This window comes from Vanessa atalanta, chromosome 7, assembly GCF_905147765.1.
Source record: "Vanessa atalanta chromosome 7, ilVanAtal1.2, whole genome shotgun sequence".
Taxonomy (NCBI): Eukaryota; Metazoa; Arthropoda; class Insecta; order Lepidoptera; family Nymphalidae; genus Vanessa; species Vanessa atalanta.
Genome location: NC_061877.1, coordinates 9,669,844 through 9,692,521, shown reverse-complemented (window position 1 = coordinate 9,692,521; position 22,678 = coordinate 9,669,844). Strand labels below are relative to the sequence as shown.

General features: G+C 31.0%; 1 protein-coding gene across 2 annotated transcripts; it reads right to left on the bottom strand.

The window, feature by feature from the left end:
* Positions 1-1,742: 1,742 nt before the first annotated feature.
* On the bottom strand, positions 1,743-14,140 carry LOC125065495 (synaptic vesicle glycoprotein 2C-like). 2 transcript variants are annotated; one of them, XM_047673136.1, is made up of 11 exons: positions 13,958-14,140; positions 8,397-8,450; positions 7,598-7,759; positions 6,348-6,510; positions 5,678-5,799; positions 5,229-5,470; positions 4,788-4,993; positions 4,229-4,491; positions 3,754-3,913; positions 3,165-3,292; positions 1,743-2,090 (listed from the first exon to the last, which is right to left on the bottom strand). In XM_047673136.1, the coding sequence occupies exons 1-11, from the start codon at positions 13,959-13,961 to the stop codon at positions 2,035-2,037; spliced, it is 1,560 nt and encodes a 519-aa protein (XP_047529092.1). In that variant the 5' UTR covers positions 13,962-14,140; the 3' UTR covers positions 1,743-2,034. The 2 variants fall into 2 exon arrangements, with proteins under 2 accessions (XP_047529092.1, XP_047529091.1); XM_047673135.1 differs by lacking the exon at positions 13,958-14,140 and adding an exon at positions 8,541-8,644.
* Positions 14,141-22,678: the final 8,538 nt, after the last annotated feature.

Here is a 22,678-nt window from a genome sequence, read left to right as displayed (position 1 = left end):
TTTAATAATTTAACACGAAAGCACCAGTTGTTATAATATAATGTTCACTATGGCCTTATAAAGCGTCGTTTTAATACTGTAATAATATTTTTATGTAGGCAATAGATGATTAGGAGGAGCGCAAATATAATTATTTTCACTGTCATGTCAAATTCAAAATGCTACCTTAAAAAAAAAAAGAATTATATTTATTGCATTGTCTATGGCTTGCAGTACAAACTTACCTGTGTGGCTTATGGCTTCAAAGGTTTTTAATATATTTTTTCATCCATATGTATTATATTTATCAGTATTTGAAAATGCCTTGAACGAAAATACCTTATTCCATGTATCTGATATTGCATATAACGTATGTAATTGCATCAGATATTTTTCAACACAGATTTCGTGTATTAACTATTAACTTTGATATTATAATTGCTCAAAATGCCACACTGAATCCAATACAAGACGTTTCAAACCTTATGTTATTTTCCCATTGAACCTTATTTTAGACGAAACTTTGACCTCCTACGTCGCCTCTAGGTTACTTATAGCATATTTGGTTTATTTTTTAAAAGGTAAAATTAATTTCACATCAATTAGTTTATCAGTGTCAATTTTTTAATGTAAAATACAAATTTTATTTTCTTATCATAAATTGTACTTTATTCACACTGTATGTAAATGGCACATATTGCTTGGTTTGAAAGATGCTCGATATCGCTGGCATATTGAATGATTATTTAAATTCGTTAATATAAAGTACGCAATAATGATATTCGATTTTAGTGTGAAAATTAAAGTATATATCGTTTGATTTAAACGACAGGATATTTTTTTTAAATAATTTTATCATATTTATCACATGAAATTGTTTTGAATAGATTTAAAAGTTATAATTATTTAACTCCTCAAGCATCGATTGCAAGCCATTAGCAAACAAATGACGTAGAACATAGACAATGTACTTCTTTTTTTTAAAATTTACATCTACATATTTTTGTCATATTAAGTAATAATTTTCATAAGTTGATTCTGATATCGTTATTAATTAAAAATTATAACGTTTACTTTATTTTATTTATAGTTTATTTAAGTATCGTTGCTTTAACTTTCATGCAATGTAAATGTAATCTATTCATGTTTTGTATTAAAATTAGTTACAAAAAATCGTCTAAACTTATTTAACATGTATACATTTGTATTCATAAATTGATCCATAGGCAACGCACCATCTAAACTGTTATTAATAATACCTAGCATTGATATTTTAAGAGATCCTTCAATATGGAATCACAATACCTCCTTACCTAACTTCATAATAATAGGACTTTTTTAAGCATATCAAGTCTAATAATATGAGTAATGCCATAAAAGCACATAGATGTAAAAAATGTATGATGATATATATAAAACATATGCAAATAAAAAAAACCGGTCAAGTGCGACTCGGACTAGCGCACGAAGGATTCCGTACCATTATCTATAAGCTTAATATCTATAAGCTTGTCTGTTGTATGTGAGCCTCATTTAAATATTTATTTTATTCTGTTTTTATTATTTAGAAATACATCACTTGTAAAAAAATCAAGTGTTTACCTATAACGGTGCATGATATAAGAATCTGGTGACAGACGGACGGACGGACAGCGGAGTCTTAGTAATAGGGTCCCGTTTTACCCCTTGGGTGCGGAACATTAACAACAAAGTTTAAATATATTACAGTTAAAAAAACTCAAGTCGATAAATAAAACATTTAATTAAGGAAAGAAAATTAACCTTTAATAACAATAATAATAATTTAAGGACATTATATTACACAGTCAACTCTAAAATACTGCTCAATCTTACTTTCAATACATTTGAATACTGAATCACAGTAAATGGTAACGGTTAGAGGTAACGGACGTGACGTCATCCTCGACGCGTACATACTACGGACAATAAATTAGAATACTTAGTCCACATATTTACATCTTATTATGTACACCCACTTGTGATCTCTACGTGACAGTCTAATTATACTATCTAGTTCTGAGTAAACACTTGGTATTAGTCGAGAGCCTCTTGTCCTGTCTTTGGCAAGAAGAAGCAGAGAATGGCAGCAACTGTAATGAGAACAAAATATTTAGTATTAGCCGTTTATCACCTATCGTTTCCTACAGTTAGTGTAAAAGGTCGTAAGTAAATATTTATGATCCTATGACACGTGATTCTTGTTGAAACTAAAATATCGTATCTCACTGTTTTTTATTTCGTTTACGGCTTTACGTATATGAATATTAATAAACAAGGTTTATAAGTAAGATTGATGATTTTGCAGTTGAGTTAATTACTAGTTACTATGAAATCAACAGTGTAAATATGACTATTGTACTTATTAATACAATTAAATACGTATTTCACATGTTCTGCTGTAAAGTACACATATTTAATTTACGTGCGAACTTTTGCCTAGTGCAACATTAACGTTATTATGTATCTATTTATATAATGAACGTCTGTACAATACAAATATAATTCGTAATATATATACTCAAGAGGAGACCATTACTATATAGGTTACCATTTACTCCAGCTTCCAACCTCAAGAGGAGAATAGCCAAATAAACAATATTTGACAGCGAGTTGACGCGATATCATTGGTCGAGAGCTTGAATTATCTATGATATTCATTATGGATTTGCGGAAAATTTGCGTTTTAAACTTCGATGAAACTGTTATCGGAACTTTGGAAGTAAAATTAAAATGTATATAATTAATTAAGTCTAATAGTATTGAGTCGTAAATAAAGATATACTTACTAGTCAAATATCTTAGTAGTGCACAATATAGCACATCGCATAAAATAAGTAAATCTAAGGTTTGTTTGTGTTTATTTTTACTTCGTGTTTTCTTTTTTATACTTCTGAGACAAATGACTATATGGCATCTATTTATGAAAGATACATAGAAACATACTGTATTTTTATTTGATATAAAATATTAGTTATTTACTGAGTTTTTTTTTTTATTTAATTTAAACATTCGGTAGATAAAATGCACCAGATAAACACGGTATTAAACCTAAATTAAGTCAAATGAGCACCGGTTCTTGATATGATTAATGCTAACTGCCTGTATACCAATTCTTTACATAAATTTACCGGTAAATAAATTTTTAATTGTAAATGTATACTTACTAAACAGGAATGCTGAAAATACGACTATGGGTATGACACAGTTTATGTCAATCAGATACCCGAAGGACAAGTTGCCTATGAGACCTCCGCCTCGACCAGCTGTCAGTGATAGTGCGGCAGCCATTACCCTGAAAGTATATTTTGACGGTAAACATTGATTTAAGAAAAATCTTTATCTAGACTATGCTCTGACCATTCTCAAGACTCGAGACTAGCATACTGCAAGGGAAAAGTTTGCACAAGTGTGTAGCCAATGCAGGCGCGCTGTCTGTTTAATAACTCATAATATGATCCGACCCGGGTCCGCAAAACCGACACAACCCTAAAGGGTTTTGGCGCAGGACTAGGGACTTCACGTGCTTTGCGAGACACAGAAAATTGTCATTAAATTTTTAATAGCCTTTTTAATGGTATTTTAAGACTAGCTGCGACACCAAGGGGGTAGTCACAAGAAAAACACTTACGATCGCAGTCATGTTCGGCGTTTCTAACACTGCAACAATCTTACAGGCTTGTAACATTTGACTTTGTCTTCTACTGTTATCTTCCTATTAAAATCTATCTTCAATATTAAAAATAATAAACTCACCTAAGATTCGTTGGGAACAGATCGACAAGTACACAGAACACAAGACTGATGGCAAGCGAAGTGAGGGCTTCGAAGATACAGGACAATACCAAGTTCTGAATTGAGTTCTGCACGAAGTACAGACCGACGGTTACGAGACCAGCAAAACTTAATGAGAAAACTGTAAAGGAAGGAAAAATTAATGCTAATCATTATAAGAAAAAAAATGTATATAATTTAGAAATCAAGCTACGTGCCAATTTCTTTGAAATCATTTTTGTATTTTTGAATTGAGTTATATTAATCATGCTACGGATATATATATGTAAGTAAGTATATGACACGGTCTTAATGCGTTCGTATCATAGCAGTTTCATATAGTTCTGATCAATTTGAACGATTTATGGAACTCTGTTGTGAAACCGTATAACACAAAAAAGATTTCATTCTGTCAAGTAAAGGGGTTAGATTTGGAGATCCAGACGACAATACTCACTGAGGAAAAATTTAGCTCCAAGCTTGTGCACGCAAAGAGGCAACCACAGAGAAGTTGGGATGCAAGCAAGACCCACAATCAATGTGTGCGTGTACACGCTCTGGTCTATGATCTTCTCGCAATCGAAGGGGTCGGTGCTGGTCTCGTCTTTCACGACGATGCTGGACACGTCGCACACCGACGCAGAGGTGTTCGGGAAGCGATGTTCGAACTCTTCGTAACGGTTAAACAGTTCAGGGAACCAAATCATGAGAGTGTAGTAGCTGCGAATGATAATAAAATTGATAGTTAACCTCGGCACGTATACGCAGGACCTTTATTATGTTGAATTTTCGTGCATATTGTTTATTCAAGATATTAAAATGAGGCTGTAATAGTAATTTGTAGTTGTCAGTTCAAAAAGGTTTTTTTTTTTGAGTAGTTAGTAAAAGTAATTTTTGGTTCCTAAAATTGTTTTGTCCAAATAATTACTCAACGTATATTAATTTGTATCTTTGATCTTTTCTAAAATGTTTTTTAATTCATGTAAAATTGTAATCATATAAGTATGTGTTTTTACCTCGTAGTTAAGCCAAACTGGATGAGACAAGTGAGTATTGTATATTTGAGGTAGGGAGGTCTGCATAGAGCCTTGGTTTGGGTCCAAATTTCGCTAAATAATCGTTTCAGGTCCTTGGGCTTACGCATGCTCAAGCTTCGTACTGATTTCTGGGAGCTTTGCGATGCCACGGATATAGTTCGAACTTTCTCTTTTAGACTCTTGATCTGTTAAAAATAAAATTAAATGATGAATATACTCGTATTTTATATATTATACTAACAAGATCTTTAAAATATTAGAGTACTACAATTTGAAATATTTCAAGGTAAGGTACAGTAGAAATATTATCACTCCGATTATTATTTTATAACTTAGTATAGTTCAAGTAAAATTACTAGCAATCGAATAAATGCAATCGCCATAATATTATTACAATAAATGCAATACTAAGACACTTACAGGGTAGTTATCAGGATCGTCTCCGGTGTTTTGTTTGTAGATGCTCTTGAGGCATGCGAGGGCATCGTCGTAGTCGCCGCACTCCATCATGAACTTAGGACTTTCGGGGAACGAGAAAAGCCAGAAGCCCAGCATGAGAGACGGCACGCCGCAGGCTGCCACGAACCAGTTCCACGAGTCATAAGAGAAGCTTCCATTTTCGATACGAATGCCCTGGATGGGGATGATGCCCCACGCAATCACTGTAAAACAATCACCATTCATCGTAAAAAATAATATTAATTAGTACATGAATATGCATGCATATGCAGATTTACAATTATTATTCAATACTTAGCCGTTTTAGCAACACTTTTTTAACTATTACGGGAATTTATTTAAGGCTTTGGCTATATTACGATTTGTGTGTGTGTATGTGTCTGTGTATTTTAATTAAACTTGTAACTCACGTGGTAATAAGATGACACCGAGGGTCCAGAACATTTCCATCCAACATAAGATTTTCTCTCTGTATTTGGTCTGTTGGAATTCACCCAAGTATGGGAAACAGATACCCATAGCGCCTGCGACTCTGTAATTTTTTAATATAAAATCGATTAATTTTCATGTACTTCCTTAAAATTGTGATGTTGACCCGAGGATTGATTATTTACTCGGCATTGTTACGAAAATCTTTCGAGGAGTATAGACAATACCGAATAATAATAAACAAAGGGCAGGGCTGAGCTTTGTATTCCTTCGGCATAGTTTGAAACTCTCATTAAAAGCAAATCAATAAAACAATATCTATAAAATATTTCGGCAACTAAATCGGTCCTGAAATATTAGCTTATTACAAGTTCGCACTCGAGCCGAGCTATGGATACATATATACACATATATCTATCATATCACATATATATCGTTACAACATATATTTTCAATTTGTTGCATCAATTTTTACCGGTTAATCGGTACATTGAACATTATATTCATCGTACATTAAACATTTTATGATTGAAATGTCATGTCATCATAAATTTAAATATACATAAAATCTCACGAGCTACGCGCATTGATTCGCTGAATTTTGTATACTTAAAAATGATATATCGAATTAAACAGAAAGTAAAAACTTACGCAAATCCGTTGATAAATCTACACGCCATAAATATGGGCAGGATTTGTACGAACGAAGAGGCAATGCCGATGAATCCGTCGAGCAGTAGTGTCGATACTAACACAACTTTTCGCCCTTTAGTGTCGGCCAAGCAACCCCAAAAGTATGAACCGATGACCATACCTACAACAATAATGTTCTATTAAATATATATTAATTTATAATTTGACATCGGTATACTGACGATTAAATAGGCAACCTGATGGTAAGTCAGGTCACCGTGTAAAATTTTAACTATTGCTTACATCATAAATTTGCACTCAACCTTGGGAACCGAGATGTTATAACTCACAAGGGTAAAAGCAAGTTGTAGTTATACTGGCTAGCTCACCCTTAACACCGGAACACAACAATACATAATATTACTCCTTGACGGTAGAATATAATTATGTTATGTGGAAGTAACAAACCAGACGGATTTGCACAAAGCCATCAAATAATATCAAAAATAATACTTATATAGAATCTGTCGTTCATATTTAATCCTAAATATTAAATTTAAATATTAATTTTCAATAGAAATATTATAAAAAAAATAATTGAAACCATAATAATACCATATAATCCGAGACGCCTATATACATACTGATGAATAATTAACCTTATTAATGAGTAATCTAGCACACGCATATCTTAAGGCATCAGTCAATTGGCACTTTTCAAATAACACTCAATAGCTATTAACTCAATTGATTATCAAAACCTTTCCCGGAAATTCGATTAGATTTTTGATTTAACTGGTTTAATTATAATAATAATTATTTATAACATAATCAGTTTATCTAATACTGGTTTTAATAGTGTTTGAAGATTAATTAAACGATCTACTTACATTTGTGTATTGATTGAAATTTTCTGGGTTCATGAATTCAGAGTCGGAGTTTTGCTCACGTGATTATATATTAAGTACATAATACCACTGGCTTTGCGCCGGGAACTAATTCTACTAATTTGTAATGGTTACGATTTCGTCTCCGAACCGCAACGTCACCAAAGCGACAACCATTCCGTTTTGATTTGTTTGCAATAAAGTGACAAATTGTTTGTAAAATTGGCACCCAACTCACTCTTCGGTCGTGTCGGACTGCTATCTTATCGGACTATAAGAGTAAGTGCATTCTCTGTGCAACTATGTTGGCTAGTCTTTTTATTTTGATATCGTGGCCAAAACTCTTTCAGGAGGACTATGACTGTATTAAATATATCTTACCTAACATAGGTGCAGCTGTGAGCCAGCCTTTATCAGCAGATGACATACGGAAGTCACATGTTGCGGCTGGTAGCACGAATGATACGATTGTGATTCCAATAGCCGTGTTGGCGTAAATCAAGCCTGTGACTGCCAGTAGGCAGAAATGGAAACGGCCGAAACCTGAAACGAATTAATTGAAATTTATACCCGAAAAATAAATTCAACACTATTGAGCTAGAATCGTATCCTTCAATTATTGTGAATTATAAAAAAATAGTACATAGTAACGCAAGTAATTGGCCATTGGGCGCGAAAACACGAGAAATAATTTTTCATTATAAAAAAAAGTTTTTACTAGATTTTTATATTTATTGAAGATTTATTTCATTCCATACTTTACTTACCAAATCCCATCTAAATGTAAGCAAGAAAAGAGAACAGTTAATGTAATTCTTTCTTTAACAATTGTTAATGTATGCTAATAATAAAATAATACACAGTTTGAAATTAAAATAACCAAGTATCGCTTACGAAATAATATTCTGAAATTAAATAATGAAATTGGGAAAATAATGTTTTGATTATTATTAGGGAAATATCGGGTTTGATGTGTGATTTGATGTTACTCGATTTGGAAAAACCTTCTCTTTATCATCACTTGACTTATTGATAGCGAAAACTGGTGCTCATAGTCGAATATGTACATTGTACATAAACTTGAATAGTATTTTTTGAATATATTCAACCTAATATTCTGTTATTTTAATGTATTTTTTTTTAAATTTATTTTAAAAATAGAACAGTACGATTAACTTACCGGTCGCCGAAATCGCGGCTTCGAAGTCCGCTCCATGTTCTAAAAAGTCTAAACCTGTAAAATAAATAAGCGCATGAATATACCACGAATGTACGCAATCATATATCATCTAATAATAGTTTTATTTGTTTAGTATTAACTTAACTGATAACACGGGTCTAATACACCTTGTCACTGTAAGATGCGCTTCAATAGTCATTCTTAGAATATATTTTGAATAACAATCATAATTAAAATTACATTTTAAATAAAATACAATTAAAAATTCAAATGTTCATTGTTAAAAATCCAAATTCAATAAGTACCTACATTGCAATAATATCAAATATTTGACAGTATTTGCAACTACCTACATTAGATTCTGTTAAACTTGTTTTTGATTCATACCACCTCTTATACCTTATATTATTCATACCACTAAAAAAAAATAGAAACAGATTTTTAATAATTTATTTAAATAACATTTCCATGTAATAATTTTATTTTTAAAACATCAATAGTCAATGTATATCATATATATTTGTCCATATGCCATAGACTAATTTTATTGAATTCGTATTCTTTTGTCACAGCTAAAAGCCATACAAAAGTAATCATTTGTTTTGTATTTATTAAGTAGAATTAGGTATCTGTATGTAATGGATCGACAGCGATTTTATTATAACGAACGACGTAACAAAACGATACAAGGCAAACATGAATAAGATATTAAATTACACCCAAAAAATTTAAAAAATAAGAACAGAAATAATTCCGTAATTAGGGCAATTTGTTTTATTTTTAAATGATTTTTGAAAGATGTATATGTGTATGGATACTTATATGTACATTTAAGTTTATGTATGATTGTACAATGATTGCGGTTCGAAATCAACTTCATCCCAAGGATATTATTTGTAAAATTAATTGCATCGATTGGGCTACTAACGCGAATATCTTTTCAACTGGTAGATTCTTAGATCAGCTTGTTTAAATAAACAAACTTTTCAGCATTATTATACATATAAATACAGCTGATGTAAAACAGCAATAATTTATTTTTAATACTTTATGGCTGCAACAGTTTCTCATTATTTAAAAAGTGAATTATAAGTTATAATATCAAAGTAATATAAAATCAAAAGTGGCAGATGTATAGATACTTTTGATTTGGTAACGAAGATTATCAAGATTACTCTGAATTTGAGAATCCTCTTATCAGCCGTCTGTCTTTAGCGATAAATATGCTTAAGAAACTAAATTGTCATTGGATCTTTTGAAATGTAAAACAGCGAGGCTTAGTTTAAGCTATGCTTTATAAAAGCAATCAATCTTTTACAATCTTTAATATATATACTTATTACGTAAAGCTGAATTTGTTTTGCCAATCTTAAAAGGCTTTTAGACCGCATTTGATACGATTTTAGATATATTTGCTAAATTTCTTGTAGTAGTAAAAAATATTGGTTCAAACTAATTCCAGTTCGATAAGCCCTTTAACAGATGACGAAACAACGTACATGATACAACATACAAGATGTTTACGAGTATGCAAGAGTATCCTTATTGAACAGTGCTGGGCCAAAGGTAGACCAACTTAGCCGAAGATCGTGGGTCAATACTTCAAATCCGCCAAACATCGCTGAATTTTCATTTGCTCATTTACATTTATAATTATTATTCTTCTCGTGCTCAGGCACGTCAGGCACATAAATCACCGCTGACGGCGGAGGAAGATATAGTGAGAAAGTCTATAAAGATTTTTAATTTGTCGGATGCTATTTTGCTATATTTTTTTGACAAATCAGTACTGAAAAGCGTGGTTGGATAAGTTTTAAATATTATATTCAAGAACAAAATAATATTTGACAAAATATACAATATATAACTTATAAACACTAATAAATATTAATTACAGAAAAATAACTCCATGTTAATTTTTTATTTATTTAGGTTTATTAAAATAATACAGCAATAGGTACCTACTCTTATTCTAGTGCTGAATAAATATCACGATGTTATCTTATCATAGTACCTACACTAGTAGCATTATTTACTGGAAAAGTCTTTTGAATAATCAATTTTATAAAACGAGATGAAGGGTTTTACGCTCGTAAATAAATTACACGGTGACATGTCTAAACATTGGGACGTTATCGTGTGTGCACATCGCTTTATAGAGGCAAATATATATGACAATGACACGGTCATTTTATGGCATTGTGAGTGCGTCAAGGTTGCGTTTTCGAAACATGTTTGTTTTTAAAAAAGTTAATGTAAATTACAAGTAGACGGAATTATATATTCATATAGGACCTGGTAAGCAAATGCTTTGAAAAGATATTCTCATGTGACAGAATGTCTTGTATTGTTATTGTGTCATAACATTAGGGGCGCGATTTCGAAAACATATTTAAAAAAATAGTATTCTAAGTCTAAGATTAAGATGTTATATGGCTTGTGCCTGTAGTTTAGTTGAAAGCTCATTTACCCTAAAACCGGAACTCAACAATGGTAAGTATTGCTGTTTGGCGGCAAAATATATCATGCATGGGTGATATCTACTCAGAAGGAGTTGCACAAATCCCTACCACCAAGTTAACAGTAGTAGTGAAATCCTCTCTCAACCTTTTAGGTTGATTGACCTAAAAGGTTGAGAGACTAAAAATATAATTAAATTAAGCTTTATTATATTTGTAATACTATTATATTTGTAAAGTTCATAATTAGATTTATAGATTTTTTGATTGTTATTTAAAATACTTTCTTCAATATCTTAACTTATATCCTTACTGGCATATATCTCTCCTTTTTTACTCAAATTGTTGCAATTAAAAACATATATAAATATTCAAACTAATGTAAGTGAATCAGCAACCACTAGTTGTTTGAATACCTAATGAATAATATTTGCTTGTCAAAATCTTCCGTCAATTCTCAAATCTTTTACATCCGACTTTATCTAAGATAAAGTGTTCGTAGCTATGAGAGATAAATGAAAAATTGATTCATTTAAATAACATGTTTTTCCGGTTACTAATTTATTTGTTTAGACATGTTACATGACGCTGTTGGCGAAACAAAATGTCGTATGTATGTACAAATTAAGTTCAAATTTCAAATTGTTAAAATCAATTAAAATAATAAAATTTTATAATTAATATAGCGTTTTGAAAGTTAAAATATTTTTTAATCATTTTCTTAGCAATAGCTTCAAGAAATAATCAAGTCTTAAACTTACATAACTGTAAAATTTACAGTTTTTACATATTACCTTTAACACTAACAATTTACTGTTACAGAAATAATATACCCAAATAAATCGACCCCTTTTTAATTTACCTACTATATCTATATTCATTCTAGTATATTTTTTATCTTTAATAAAATTTTGGATCTGCTCAAGTTTTATAGTTTAATTATATGACATTTTGCTTTTAAATGTAAATTGTACGCATTTATTGAAATTATAAAATATGTACAATTATGCATACAATCAGTTTTGTAATATTTTACCTAACAACTGGCAAAAGAACTCAAAAAGCAAGTGAATCCGCAGGCGACATTACTATTTTATATTTTTAGCTGAAGAAGTTTTAATTTGTCCTGAAATCCTTTTTTTAGTCACAAATATAAATTCAAAATCTTTTAGTATATATGGAGACTTTACACTGACTCATTGATAGTAAAAGTTCTCCTCCGATCTCGAAAAAATCCCTAATTTGAAAAGCGGCGAAAACAGTCAAAATATTTATTAAATATAGAAACATTACGCTTATTGATTATTATTCTTATAATCTATCACCGATATAAGCCTTGTGAGTGGTGGTATAAGCATGAAATCTTTTCCTTAAGATGAGAATATATATTTGTATATATATTCTTTTTTTTTTCCGATGACAATTAACGTTAAAGAAAACAGATTAAAGGTAAAGCTTGCTGTTCATTAATTTTCATTTCCGTATTTGGGTAGCAATTAAGTATAATCTATACTTCTATACCTAATATTATAAATGTGAAAGTATCTCTGTCTGTTTATCGCTCTTTTACTACCAAACCAATGAACCGTATTTGATGATATTTGGTATGAGGTATATTTGGTATACTTGAGGAAGGACATTTTTCGCCTAACAACTAACCCCTAAAACTCAAGCGAAGCCGCGGGCGACAACTAGTTTTCAATAATTGGATTCAATAATATTAGATTCGATTTATTGATCGGTACTAGGAACTTTTTGAGAGTACTATGTTCATCCTTCATAAAACCGATAAAAACAGACACTGTACTACAATAGGTACATAATTATATATACCTGTAAAATACTGTCAGTAAGAATAATATATCCTTTAAGAAAATTAACAAATACTAATTTATGTTTACTTATATCGAAATTAGGCCTTAATATAGTTTTTATACTTATTTTGTTAATACGTCATTAATTTGTATCATACAAATTAAGGATTAATAAAAGTCTGTAGGATTTTAATAAAATTTAGACGATTCTAAAAATAAACCACTAATTTAATTACGAGATGACCTTTCATTGGAAATTCGCCACCTATTTTTTATGACGTTTCGTAGGATTTTACTTTTTGGAAGTCAAAAATTTAGCATATAATGAAACGAATAATTGATGTTTTTGTTTCATTAACATTTTTGGTTTGGTATAATTTGATAGGTTATCTATTAAGGTCTCGGTAATAAAATACACGTATTTGTATAAAAAAAAAGGAAATTTGCATTTCTGGAATATTAATTACAATGTTATGTATTATCTACATGTATAGATCATTTACTTTTTTTTTTCTGGCTTTTATTTGTGCCAGTAGAACATTTACAAAAAAATTGATTATGACATTTGTTATATGTTACAATTTTATAGGTGATTTTTAGCAAAAAATTAAAGTGAATTGTGTATCGAAATTAAATGAGATTTATTATGATCAATTTGAATTATTTAATGACTGGAAATAATTTAGTGCAAATTTTTATACTTGACAATTAAATAAACTTATAACATTCATTAGTATTGGCAGGCGTGAGTAGATAACTGTCATTTTTTAAATCATTCATATTTAGTCTGTGACTGTCTGCTTCGAATTTAGTAAAACAATGTGAACATTTCAATCTTTTAAATAAGTTAAATTGTCATTAGTTTTGAGTGACAAGCGTGTGGCTTCCGATTTTAGTAACAAGTAAAATGTCTCGTAGTTATTGTGTGCGTGTCTTTGTCCGCGGGCAAACTTGCTGAACTTGACTTTTCTTATTGCATAAAAATTTTAGTAATTATTGTGCAAACTACTACAATATTGGGATGTATATTCCTTATTTACATATGATTGTGAATACTTATCGAATTTTTACTAATTATTACAACGAAATATTTAATACCTATGTATGATACAAATAAAATTAATTTAATGAATTATAGTTATAAAATAATAAAACAATTAAATATTTTCTATAAATAATAACAATTAATTTTGAACTTGATTTTCAAACTAAGAAATGTATATTTTTTTTAAAAATAATAACACATAATTTACCCACTCAAATAAAAAAAATAAAAAAATAAACTTACCCATGTTTAAACAGAATTCACTTCACTATAAAATAAAAATGTCCGGTTTATATCGATCACGTTATACCGCCTACCGGTGTTGCATCGTCACTCTCACGGTGCAACAAATGCGCGTGGGCAAGAGCGTCAAGGATCTCGCGTGTCGCCTGCTGAGGCTTCTATGCGAATGTCGACTCGCTACCGGCTCCTACTGAAGATTCCTTCCATGCTGATAACGATAAGGCCGGTCGATCGCTCATCTCACGTTATCTAGACGGTGACCGCGATCAATCTCCTTGTATGACTTCTAGGCCGCGATCCCGCTTGTTATAATCGTTATGTAAGATCGACGCGTCGTCTCCAAGCTTTGTTTCTAATTGCTTTTAATTTCGTGGTATACGCTAAAGGCTACCATAGCTGTGCGTGATACGTCTTAATTATTATATAAACAATAAGCGTATGACTGTGCGAGTTTATTAGCTTGAAGGTTACTGCTTAAGTAATATTGCGATAATCCTACTGGAAGAACAAAATGGAGCGATTCTAGGCATAGCGATACAAGACATAGCTAGAATATTATAAATAGCATTACAGATTTTCTCTGGAACACGTTTAGCTCAGTTATTTAAAAAAGGGAAACATTAAACGTGTTGTAAAAGATTCTATAAATAATGTAAAATTTTCACACAAGAGACAAGAGAAGAAACTCGTTTCGACCTCTTCGATTTTTGTCAATCTTTTTTGTTGTTCCGCGTGTATTTGGCGGAGCTTGTAACTAATTCTTGGTTGTATTATTTTGTTGTTATTCCCTTTTGAATTAATCGTGATGATGACAAAAGATAAAATGTACTTACAAAGTTTCGGGAAACGTGTATATTAATTATTGTGGGCCGCTAAATATACTGCTACATTGGCTCCGCCTCAACGCCTCGTATCGGGGAAACCGTGTTAAGTGTCGAAGTCACGACGGAAAAGTCGAACCAATAAACGACCCCAATAATCGTATCTAATTAAAAAAATATATTTGAAAGGTTTGTAGCTAAAACTCTTGGATTTTGGAGAAACAGTGCAAAAATACTTGTATAACGTTTTTCACCATATTTTATTGCCTCCATTGGTGACAGTGCGAATGGTTTTCGCCCTGAGAATCAGAATTGCGATTCAATGTGGAAATGCTGCTATAGCATTTTTATCGCCATTCCACGCAATCTTGATTTATATTCTCACTGAAAATGATATATATATAGGTATATATTGGAAAAGTATGAAAATTTTCTAATTGTTTTTTTTTCAAGGTCGCGTTTTAAGGTTATTAAATTGTTCAAACTTACCTTTTGCAATTGCGAACCCTACACATAAAGGCATTGTATTGTATAATGAATCGGAAGTTAATAAATCATGGATAATTTCACTACGTACCTAAACTACATAAATAATAAAATTACACAACATTATGTACTGACTGCGATATGTAACAGTGTCGTATCTTCTCGTAACATGACAGACGTACACATTAATTAATGTAATTCATGAAGTTCTCAGCATTGTGCGAACACGAATATCTCCGTATATGAAAACCGTATTTCAATTACAACTGCGAATTTATTAATTGGGTAATTAGCTAATATGTTAGATACAACAGCAATTTATTTTCCGTCACAATTATTTTAAAATGTTGCTGCTATTTTAATAATCCGCATATTTCAGACCGAAGAGGTCTCTTGGGAAAAAATCTGTAAAAGCGGCGACCAAGTCTAATGAACATCAGAATAAGGCGATTTGTTGTCCCTCAGAGCTTAATAAATTTTAATAAATATTTATATCAACAATGGCATTGGAACTACATTTTAGGAAAAAAGGATTTATTTGATTTTGCATATTTTTATTTACAATTTCAAATTGTTTCAAGTTATTATGACACTGGCAGGCAATAACAATCTAAATTTTTGGACGGCAATTTTTTATTTTTTATAGCTTAATTATGTATATATATAACACAAGCTAAATACTAAATCATTATTATCAAATTGAATGTGAATTGACTATTATACACTACCATATCAAAGCCTCCATTCCAGGTGCTCCGCTTTTTACATGTAGCTTAACTTCGAAAACTTCTTAAGGTCACCTAGACTGTAAATGGGGCTTCGTATTATGAGACGCATTTGCTGATCTATTTGTCTACTAAAGCAGACAAGCTCCTCCAACGGATATCAACCCTTCCTCGTATAAATTTAATCGAAGGTCAATATTGATTTTACGGTTTAAAGTAACTCTGAGCATACTTCGCTTCATAGCGCGCTAAGATATTTGATTTTGTACTTGTGGATTACTACATATCTTAGTGTTTAAGTTTCGGCACCGCATGAAAGAGGACTGTCGAAGATTAATAAATAATAAATAAATATTGGACAACATCACATACGTTACTCTGATCCCAATGTAAGTAGCTAAAGCACTTGTGTTATGGAAAATCAGAAGTAACGACGGCACCACAAACTCCCAGACCCAAGACAACATAGAAAACCAATGAACATTTTCTACATCGACTCGGCCGGGAATCGAACCCGGGACCCCAGAGTAGCGTACCCATGAAAACCGGTGTACACTCCACTCGACCACGGAGGTCGTCAAAAGATAAAAGATTACCTTCTTCAAGATTGTATAAATTGCTACAATTTATTTTCACGGCTTACACTGACAAATTTATTGAATGTATTCTTTTTTATCTTCAGTAGATATATTGACAATATATTCAAGAAGTTTTTCTTCTAGGTACGAGTATATTTGTATTCAATATGATATCCTTATAGACGACTTTACTCTTATTTTTAACGAGTTTGTATAAGATTATTTTTAGGTGTATAAATAGTAATATTAAATTGTTCTAGTTACTGCAAGAACGAAATTACATCGTTTTATTCTACTACTCATTTTCGATGAGTTATCTCGGTCCTGGGGGGAAGGGGGTTTTGTGAGATAAACCCACAGAAAACGTTTCAAAATATTCATTTAAGCTGTTTTGTTTTATGTATAAGTATTATCTTTAATCTACAAAAAGGATTAATATTAAAGAACATCAAAGGCCTCGTTTTCATTTTCTTTTTATTTATTTTTCTTAGTTAACATTGTATGATATGTTCTCGATTTGAAATATGTTGTAAAGACTACCTATTCATCGCTCTTTAATGTTTGTTGATTTTTCTCCAGAGTCAGAAAAGAGTTCTGGATAGTTAGAAAGCAACGTAACCTGTGCATTTGGTATATTGAAAATAAATTCAGTTTAATGAGTAGTCAAATTCAGTTCCGTATAATTCATAAAGCGAATTATTTAATCGATATAGACGTTAGAGTAAAGCTTATGTGTAGATAGAAAAACATCTAATTTTCATCATCATTTCATCCATTTCCATATTTGGAAATAATAATATAATATAATAAGAATAGAAATACTCGTATGAATTCTAAATAGTTCTGATAAGTTTTTATATTCTAAATATATATGTGTTTATATACAATATTGTATTAAATTATATAAAATTAAAAATGATGTGTCCTAAAAATGATTGTATTTTTGCAACATTCATGTGAATTATACGTTTTTAGTCACGAAAAACACATTACAATGATTATTTATCGGCCACTATGCGAGGAGTATCTTTTAAATTTTAATATATTTCATTTCCAATTCATATTTTTAAACACCTATGACATATATTTTTACACAAAGAAAAATATAAGAGCTATTAATAGCTTTTATAATCCTGTTACCCCTATAGACGAGAGCCTTGAAACTAACTGCTAACATAAACGTATATGACCTTTCATCACGGCCTGTATTAATAAAAAATAAATGTATTTCGCATAATTAGCCATATTCATAATTATAGGGGCATCACGATGCATTGGTTTTTGTTATATACTGTTGTGAATTGTAAAGGAATGTTCACATTACTGTCTTTGCTGTTATTTTATTTCAATATAATATTTTATATTATAACAATATAATATTTTAAAACAATTTACTTGGTGGTAGGGCTTTGTGCAAGCCCGTCTGGGTAGGTACCACCCACTCATCAGATATTCTACCGCCAAATAACAGTACACTGTATTGTCGTGTTCCGGTTAGAAGGGTGAGTGAGCCAGTGTAATCACAGGCACAAGGGACATAACATCTTAGTTTCCAAGGTTGGTGGCGCATATGTAAGGAATGGTTAATATTTCTTACAGCGCCTTTGTCTATGGGCGGTGGTGACCACTTACCATCAGATGGCCCATATGCTCGTCCGCCAAACAATGCCATAAAAAAAATAATTTTATATTTAGATTCCCAATCGAATTCCAGTTTACATATAAATTAGATATATTTCAAATTATAATTCATATTAATTAAATTACTTGAATTCTAAAACGATTACATTTTAACAAAATTTCAACTGATTACTGCGACATGGAATTAGGTATTTTTTTATATATATAATTTAAGTTTATTTTTTATTTATCTTTTAAGTTCACGTTATTTGCATTGTATATAAATAAGTAAAATGTTATGGTTGCGTCTTTATAAAGTTGTATAATCGAAAATGCGTCGTACGGCTACGACACGAGTCGGGGGCACACAAGGCTTTACGCCGGTCAAGTGCGCCTAGCTACCTTGTTTAGATATAGGTAGTTAGGTTATACAGGAAAACCATTAGCACTTTATGAAGTTTTAATGGTGTAACGAGCGCGAATAATTTTATATTGCATTTTAGTTTGAGGAAAGGTTTAAATTTTATAACAATATAATCAATTTGACTGTGTTATCGATAGTCCGCTTCTTCATCTGAAATTATACAAACGAATGATTAAAAGTATGAATATTTACCGATATTGGTTACTTAGATGGCTCCATGCAAAATCCTTGATCTTATCTACTTGTCTTTATGATCTATGTATTACAGTAGTTTGGAAGATTAGCTAAGATTTATAGAATGAATGATAAATAAAAATAATAATAATATAAGAGAGAGAACATTGATTTTGTAATATTGTTTGAGTCAAGTAAAAGCGTCGTGGCAGCATTATATAACGGACTACTTGCCGTTGGTCGTAAGTAAATAGTTGTGAAACCCATATTTTTAATTAAAACGAATCTATGTCCAATAAAAACGTATACTATTCTAATTAATTAATTATTATAAAAACACACATTTTTCTTTATGATATACAAGTCATATTTTTTTTTTTTTGTAGACTAAGGGACATTAACGTTTTTTTATGAAAAAAAAAAAAATAGTTACGGTTAATATTGTTCGAATGTTTTTAGAAGATAATTTGGTTGAATGATAAAAATTCAATTACGATTACATTTGTGCATTACGAAGACTCCTTCCTATTTCCAGTAATTTTTGATCCAATGTTAAGTATTATTTAGAAAACTCAGAACGACGCGAAATTTATTAATTATTGAATTTGAATAAAACATTGATCCGACTTATCAGGGGTACCCTTAATAAAGGTTTGCATTTCATTTTATGTTAAGTAGGTGAATATTAAGTACACTTTTCCGAGATGTGTAGCCTTCCATTCGTAGAATTTGCGCATAAGATTTCATCATGTCCTATCCTACGATTGAATCGTTATAAAATTTGGACGCTATTAGATTGATACCGTATATTTGTATGCGAAACGAACGCTACCGCGTCCTTTGTGATTGATTTCGACATACCGTGAATATAACAATCGGCGCGGCGTCCTTAACTCGCGCGAAATAAAAATAAATCATTCAGGTAAACACAACTTGCATATAACTTATTACTAATACTATAATAATAAATTACTAACTCATAACTTTAAATATAAAAAATGACTCTGTATTGTATAAAGAAAAATGTATTGCAAGAATTAGTAGAATTACTGCAAATGAAATTGTTTTTAGTGCTTATTATTTAAAATAAAGCAAAGAAAATTAATTAACAGCAATTTTAACGTTTCATAGTTAGGGTAAGGTTCTTTTTGTCAAGAAGATTTGTAGTCCCGCTGCTCCAATGCGTTTTGGTGTTTCCACGTGTGGCTAAATTTCATGCAACACATAAAGGATCTAAATTTTGGTTCAAGTCCAAGCTTGAGATGAATTATAAAACCAAATGAACCACATGAAAAGTCTGTGGTGCTTGCTCAGGTTGCAATTCGATATTTTTGGTAAATATTCGCATGCTCTAGCCGCGCGCTATTTGGTCTCCAAAATTAGTCCATATATAATTTTTAAGAATTTCCTTTATTTCAATAACCTCGTGACATTGGGTAATTAGACTATAATAAGATAAACTATAACTGACATGTAAGCCAATGCAATTACGATTGTGATCACGGAGGCATTCCTACCAATGATAATATACTTTTTTCAATTCAAACACATAAAAATAAGCAAAACAAGGTTAATATTATTTAAGTAACGTATTTGTTCGTTATTGTGAAGACATAATAATAAGATAATTTGTGTGTCTCGTTGGTTTCGTGGCTAGCTTTAAGGAGGCAAATGGGTTCAAACCTCAGGTCCCCGAGATCTGCCAATAGTGGTTGAGATAGTTAGTCTTGAAATTCAGAGGTAGCCTAGAGTCTGAAAATTGCGTCTACACTCTGATGCCTAGGAAAGCACGAAAAGTCATTGGACCTATGTTTGAACTCGTTTCGGAAATTTTGGCTTTAAAATTTCGGGTCCGATAGAATGCGCTGGTTTCCGCTCACACACTTGAGCAGTAAAGGCTAAAATAGCTCAGGAGGACCTTATCATAGACATCATCATATTATTGATAAAAAATATTGGCTACTGTTGGATTCTTCTCGGTAAAACAGGTATTCTTCGAACAGATGGAAGATGTAGATACTTTGTTTAAAGTCAACATAAATAATTTATACTTTGTTCTTGGTTTTGTTTCAATCATTTTAAATTTTGTGTCGGTAATAACACTCCGTTTATGTGAAGGTGTAAAATTGGTAATAAACATGACACGTAATAACGGAGGGTCGCCCTCACCGCGACTGGAATAATAAAAACCTAAAAGGAAACAACAGTTTGGACCTCGACCTCTTTGCATGTTACGAAATCAAATTCCTATATGTTAAATATGTAAGCTCACGATGGAGGTGTTATTGATTACCCAGATTATGGAAGGGAGAGGGTTAAAAGTAAAATTGGGGATGGATGAGCAGCGTGCATGTGTTATTATAAATTTGATTTATATAAGAGAATGGGCACTTAATTAAATGACCATTTATTTATGATTCTTAAAAATGTATTCCAACTTCGTATGAAGTATGGATTACATTTTATTGTGTATTTAAAACACTATGAACTAAGTGGATACGTAAATATGGATGTGTATACTTAAAGTATCAAATTCTTATCGAAAAATTACATTCTCATTTGCTGTCGATAATAATCATTTATCGCAAACAACATCATGTTCTGCGTCAGATGTAGCAAGTTCGATTCTCATTCTAGAATCAAAACAAATCGATATAATGTAATGTATTTTACATATTCGACTGTCTCGCTGGTCTTGTAGCTAGTATGTATGACTGCATATCACAAAGAACCGGATTCTAATCCCAGGATGAATTATAAATTGACTTCACTGAGGATTTTCGGTTTAGAAATTCTCAGTTAAAGCCGAGAGTTAGGAAGTTAGTTACTATTTGTCGGGTTTTTCGAGGAGTTTGCTTTGGAAAATATTCCATGTGATTTTGATTTATAATGTCCTGTGAAAGAAATACAGACATATTTTTTAATTACCCATTCATTAAAAATTGAACATCAACAATATATTGGAAAATGATATTATTAAGATATTAACGTAAGTATTATTATATGTTATATGATTCTTTTTACCAGATGATATTTTTTTATTTTCGAATCGGTGCGAGCTCACCAAGACCATAATTGGCCTTGTGAGGAATAATTGCCTATTGTCTCTATTAATCGCAAGTGTCACTAGTATACATCATAACGCTTTGAGTATTTTGCTTTGGGCCTTTAAAGGTTAAATTTATAAGTTTAGTGGCGACGGTTCAATATTATACAGAAGTATAATTTAAGATTTATCAGAGATAGGAAAAGTTCTAGCAAATCTACTGAAATAACACTCATGTAATTGATTGTTTTCTTTTAGAGTCAATTCGTAGATCGAAGGTAATGCATCATTTGGAAAATTTCCAAAGTTTAAATTAAACAAATTTATGTTAGTATTTAAAAAATAATAATTTTGAGTTTTGAAGAAATATTCAATTTTCATTTAATTTTTCCATACCATTTGGAATTCGTTCAGAATATAGAAACTACCATAGCCGGCAAGAAACACAATAGATATTTATAGATGTGTCAATAATATGTACATTGAAATTTATATAATTGCAAACAGATAAAAGTGTCATATTAATTTTAGGAATAATTTAGAAAAAAATCCAGCCAAATCGGAAGGTACCTATTAATAACATAAGGAACGTAGAAAAGGGTATATTAATCTTTGTTGGTTATTTATCTTCATTTTGTCGGTAACGCGACACTCGCTTCACCATATACGGGGAGGATATGAAGTATCGATGAAATAATTCAATGTCTTGCAACTGTCGTCACAGATAATCTCGTTTATATCCGTTTTTTATTTCCTCTTGATTAATTTCCTTACTTTTAATGTTTAAGAGTTCGATATAAGCTGTAAGTTATAACAAATTAGTTTTCGTTGATGGTATTTCACGCGG

Excerpts from the sequence above, each read along its gene's own strand:
- LOC125065495 (XM_047673135.1), bottom strand. The coding sequence starts at position 8,595 with ATGACTATTGAAGCGCATCTTACAGTGACAAGGTGTATTAGACCCGTG. Across the intron at positions 8,451-8,540 it reads TATTAGACCCGTGTTATCAG|GTTTAGACTTTTTAGAACAT; the intron begins TTAAGTTAATAC and ends TTTATTTTACAG. Across the intron at positions 5,800-6,347 it reads AGATTTATCAACGGATTTGC|AGTCGCAGGCGCTATGGGTA; the intron begins GTAAGTTTTTAC and ends AAAAAATTACAG.